General features: G+C 38.2%; 1 protein-coding gene across 1 annotated transcript in view; it reads right to left on the bottom strand.

The window, feature by feature from the left end:
- LOC102483916 (alcohol dehydrogenase 4) overlaps window positions 1-1,691 on the bottom strand; it is a 34,254-nt gene extending 32,563 nt beyond the window's left edge. Inside the window, exon 1 of the mRNA XM_006152172.3 lies at window positions 1,550-1,691. Within this exon, the coding sequence (XP_006152234.1) occupies window positions 1,550-1,567 (18 nt within the window). The 5' untranslated portion in view covers window positions 1,568-1,691. The remainder of the gene's footprint in view (window positions 1-1,549) is intronic.
- Window positions 1,692-5,799: the final 4,108 nt, after the last annotated feature.

The raw sequence follows: 5,799 nt of genomic DNA, 5'->3' as shown, positions 1-5,799 counted from the left end.
CATAGATATATATATATATATATATAAAATATATAATTCTAAGGACAAGGGATTTCAATTAAAAATAAGTTAAATTGTATATAGACATATTTTCTGGAAAAAAAGAACAACAAAGGACAAGGTAATAATATTTACCCTGATACAATGCTTTTTTGTTTTTCCTCTGAAACAGGATGGATTTACAGGGTTTGACCAGTAAGTATCCATTGACTGAACCATTTGTAATCAGTTCTGAATACCTGAGTGCTTATTACTAGAGCATAGATGTGTTTTTGCCTCTTGCCTCTTTTTTTTTTTTTTTTTTTTTTTTTGAGGGGTTTCACTATTATTTTTTCAATAGATTTTTTGCCATAGGGCACATGTGCTCACCAGAAAGAGAGAGACAAAGAGACAGAAAGCGAGAAATCACCCCCCAGGGGAGATGGCCACACAGCAATCCCTTCTCCTCCATTCTCCTTTCAGGATCTTGGGCACGCATGCACACCAGCCCGGTGTAAATTTAAGCCACCGGGTCCGGGACTCAAACAGCAGTTGACTACATGGGAGTCCAGCGACATAGCCATTACACCGGATGCTGGTCCTGTGTTTTACCTCTTTGCACCTCAGAGTGTAGATCAGCAGTTACATGAATTCACATCACCTAGAAACTTGCAGGAGATGAAAGCCCTGTCCCAAATACACAGAAATAAAATCTGCATTTGAACAAGATTCCCAGGCAATGCAGTAAAAGCCTGAGAAGTGAGGCTTATGTGATTCTTAAATTTATTGGCGGAATATGAATGAAATAAAATTTGGTTTCTTTGCAAGAATGTGGGTAAAAATGCATGAAAAGAAATGAAACATTTAGAATTCTATAATCTCTAGAATAAAAAATTTTCTCATCTCAAATTATATTTAAAATTTTAAATGTAAGTACCATCAAAAGAGGAAAGATAGAAATCTATAATCCTCCATTCTAACACTGTTTTTACTGTTGGTATGATTTTCCCAGTTTTTGACTATATGAATACATATTTTTCAATAGTTATAATGCAGTTTTTGAATATCACTAATATTACAAATGAAATATATATTAGTATAAGAAATTTCAAAATGCAAGTAAGGAAAAAAGAAAATTCATAGATAATTTTATCACCATCTTTATACTTTTGAAAACTTTGAGTATTCTCAATTGGAATCATGTGTATGTAGTATTTTATAGTATACTTTTTTCTACTTATTACTACTGCATATATTTTCCATATTCTTCTCTAATATTATTTGTAACAAATGCATATTCTGGATTATGATTATATAACAGTTAACTTAAACCTCTCTCTTTTGCTATTTACATAATATTTAATTGAACACCTTTGTAGTAAACACTTGGGTTCCAGTTATTTCCTTGGGATAAATTCCTAGTACAGAGCTAGTTATATCCTTTTGGCCAACTTTAAGTTGCTGGTTTCTGAGAGTAACGCTTGAAAGAATTTTCTTTTAGCAAAAGCACAAATACACACACTCACATATGTGACCATGAATTGAACAAAGATATAAATTAGGTACTTACTTTGCCTTTGGTGTCCATTTTTCTTTGAAAACTTGCTTTGGAAATTTCTGATTTAAGAAGCCTTCCACTTCTACCCGAAGTACTTGATGCCCTGTAATTAGCTGTTGTTGATAAATGCCATCCCTGCTACTTTGTTCTCCAATCACTTTCTTTCTTTCTTTTTGTTGTTGCTGTGATTCATAGCCCTGCCCACTTCTGACTGCATCATTTGTGTTATCATATATTTCAGCTGCAAAATCTATCACTCTCAGCCAGTGCCAAGAATTTTCTTACTCATTGTAAAATTTTATCACAAAATGTAAATTAATAAAGTGCATTAAGCACATAAGGATGAATTAAAATGAATTGCAATTAGTTATAAAGGATACTTCCACTGCCTCATTATCCCCCTTTTAACAACCCGGATAATTATTTCCTTGCCTATTTCATGAGTCTATTACACATTCATGCTTCTTAATCCAGTAACTTAATCTATTAAAAACTTTACATGAATGGAATAATAGTGTATAAAATCTTTTTGTCTTTTTTCTCCATTCAACTGTTTGTAAGATTTATTCACATTGCCCTATGGCTATAGTTATTTTATTTTTTAAAAAATGTTTTTCAGTTAACTTTACTCATTTGTTTATTTCAATTTGACTAGAGAGGGAGAGAGGGAGAAGGAGAGAGGAAGTGAGAAAGCAAGTCGCCAGGTCCGAAACTCAAACCATGGTCAGCCATGTGGGAATCCAGCGCCCTTAACCACCATGCCACCTGCAAGCCCCAGCTATAGTTATTTTCATTCCACTACATGAGTTGACCATAATTTATTCACCCATTTTCCTTTCTGATGTTTTTGTTTCTTTCTGTTTATGACAAATTAATGGGTGCATGTAGATTCTTTTTATGTATCATGTTGTACATGTGCTTGAGTTTCCTTAGAGAAAAATTCAGGACAAATACTCTACCAGTACACACTTCTAAGGTGATACCAGTTGTTAAAATATTAAAGTACTTGGGCCAGCAGGTGTCATGGTGATTAAGGCACTGGATCCCATATGGCCAGCTCTTGCTGGAATCACAGACCCCTCAGCTTGCAAAACACACTGGGCACGTGTGGGTGCGCCCAAAATCCCAAGAGGAAAAAGGAGGAGAAAAGATTGTGCCACCTACCCTACCCCTGCGCCTCCATAGTCTCACTCTGTCTCTCCCTGAGAGCATATGAGCCCTATAGCAAAAACCTAAAAAAAAAAAAAAAAAATTGTTCAGATCGATCAAAAATCACTGTCCCAAACTCCCAAGTCCCCCTTCAACTCTGTTGCAGCTCTGGGAGCCCAGTTTAATCATTGCATTGTTAATGGCCTCATTGTAGAAAAAAAAAAAAGACCTACTAATCTTTTAGAAAATTCTTCTGTAGCCTTAAATTTTTCTAGCCTTTATCCATGTGGGAGTCCAGCGTCCTTAACCACCATGCACCTTCTGACCTCGAGAATTTGTATTTTATATACTTTAAGTCTTAGCTGATTGAAAGATACAGACAAAAATAACAGACTTGTGATCAGTAATTTTTCTGCTAAAACAAATTTAACTAGGAAAATAAACAATGATATAAAAAAATTAATGTTTTCAAAAACCAAATAAATACAAAAAAGAAGACAGATGATTGATTTGTCAAAAATTTAAATCTATATTGGGACCAGCAGTTAGTGTAATGGCTATGTCGCTGGACTCCCATGTAGTCGACCATGGTTCGAGTCCTGGACCCGGTGGCTTAAACTCAGGCCGGGCGTGTGTGCGTGCGCGCCCAAGATCCTGAGAGGAGAATGGAGGAGAAGGGATTGTGGCATGGCCATCCCCCCTGGGGGTTGATTTCTCGCTTTCTGTCTCTCTGTCTCTCTCTGTCTGCCTGACGAGCGCATGCGCCCTATAGCAAAAAAAAAAACCTCTCCAAAAAAAGAAAAAAAAAATTTAAATCTGTATTTTATATGACAGTTTAAATTCCTGATCAGATCCATTTTACTGTGTTTTATAGAAATCCCAGACAGCCACGTGGGAATCAGTTGCCTTTGCATAGTGCTTTACTACCATAGAGAGACAGAAAGTGAGAAATCAACCCCCATGGGGGATGACCACACTGCAGTCCCTTCTCCTCCACTCTCCTCTGGGTACTTTGGGGACAGATGCACATGTGCCTGGCCTGAGTTTTAAGGCACTGGATCCGGGACTTGAACTAAGGTTGACTACGTGGCAGTTAGCAATGTAACCCTTATGCCATCTGCTAGTCTCCCTTAAACTCATTCTTAATTAGTCTGTTACTTTGATGATAGTTGATCAACATAACTAGGGTGAGATGAACTTTCACTTTCATCAGGGTATGTGGTTTCAGTTGCCAGTTAGGAGATAGTGCTCAGTGGTCCCCAACCTTTTGGCACCAGGCTCCGGTTTCAGGAAAGATTGTTTTCCCGGATAGGTGTTGGGAGAGTGGGTAGGTAGGTGGAGGGGGCTGGTTTATGAGAGCACACAACCTGGATTCCTCACATGCACGGTTCACGGTTCACATTAGGATTATTGCTCTATGAGAATCTAATGCCACTGCTGATCTGACAGGAGGCAGAGCTCAGGTGATCATTTAAGAATTTTAGTTTAGTTTGTATTATTTTATTTTTAAAGGTATTCATTTATTTCTTGGATAGAAAATTTATATTTTATATACTTCAAGCCATAGCTGATTGAAAGATACCAACAAAATCATAGATTTGTAATCAGTAATTTATGATTCCTCTCCATAACTGAGGCATGACTCTAAAGATAGGTAAAGCTTCATTCGCTTGCCCGCCACTAATGTCCTGCTGTGAAGCCCAGTTCTCCAGGGGTTAGAGACCCCTGCACTAGCTTATTTACCCAGTAACTCACATTGAGTGATTATTAATTTTACAGTCCCACAAAACAGGAACATTCTTTTTCCTTTCAGTGACAAGGTAGTTCTGAGTAAAGAGGCGTAATAAACTTGGGCTGGCCCTACAGCCTAATAGTTAAGGAAGCTGGATCCCACGTAGCTGCCTTGAAAAACATGCTGGTTGCATGTGTATGCATGTCCTAAGTTCCAACAGAATGCAGAAATGGAGGAGAAGGGATTGCAGCATGACCACCTCCCCCCATCAGGGAGTGCTTTCTCCTTCCTGTCCTTTTCTCTCTCTTTAGTGAGCGCACTCAGTTTCTGGCGAAAAAAAATTAAATGCACAGGTAACTGCACATTGTAATTGTAGTTTGTATATTTATAATAGGAGATAACACTGCACCTGTCAAAAACACATAACTGATCCCCTGCAAAGGCCTCACTCTTGCTGATTGTTTATGAAACTCAAATTAGAATTCAGAGGTCAGATGATTCAGTTGGCCATTGAGAAGGCAAACTACATTTGGGAATATTTTACTTAAAGTAAGGGGATTTTAATAGTTTCAGACATGTTGGCAGAAATCCCTGACTCAAATTAGCTTAAGCAAGATTATTATAGTTTTAACTAGGTGTTCATAAGTTGGACTAGCCCTGGGGTTGTTGATTTAGGGGTTCAGCAATGTCAGTAGGAGGGTGCAAGGAGGTGAATGACTCAGTGTGAATACATTACTGCTAATAGAGAAAAGTGATGTTTCAGCTTGGTGTGGGTATTAGTTTATACAGACAAAGGGTACTTTGTTTTGTATGGTAAAAGCTGTAGACTTACTTGGGATTATTTGGTTGCAGTATCCTACTAGAGCTAGAGTAGTAAAGATGTGTTTGTATTATTTACAGATGTATCATGAAATCTGAAAGTAGAGGAAAATCCTCTTCAGGAAGGAAACTCGCTGGTAACTAGGCACGTGGCCTCCACCAGAACTCCATTTCATTTTCTGCAGCTTTCTGCACATCTAGCTTTCTGCACATCTTCCTTCTTGCTGCAGACTGGCTTTCTGGCTATCTCTGTTCACACAGTTGCAATTACAACTACTGTTTCCCCAGGTCACATTTTTCTAGGCCAGACTCTTAGGAAGAGACTGAATTGACTCTTTGATCTCACTTCAAGTTCTCAGGGAATTTTGTGGTGATACCTTGTCCTATCACAAAGATAGCTCGCAGAGCCTCAGAAACTCAAGAAAGACACAGATCCTAGTGAGGAGATGAGCTAGACAGAGCTTTGGGGACTGCAGGAGGAGGGGAAGAGCACAGATGAAGTGTCACAGGCGATGATAGTAGCTCCAAGAGGACACTGACGGGATGATAAGATTTCAGCAGG

This window comes from Tupaia chinensis, unplaced genomic scaffold, assembly GCF_000334495.1.
Source record: "Tupaia chinensis unplaced genomic scaffold, TupChi_1.0 Scaffold000340_1, whole genome shotgun sequence".
NCBI lineage: Eukaryota > Metazoa > Chordata > Mammalia > Scandentia > Tupaiidae > Tupaia > Tupaia belangeri.
This window is presented reverse-complemented; position numbering and strand designations above follow the sequence as displayed.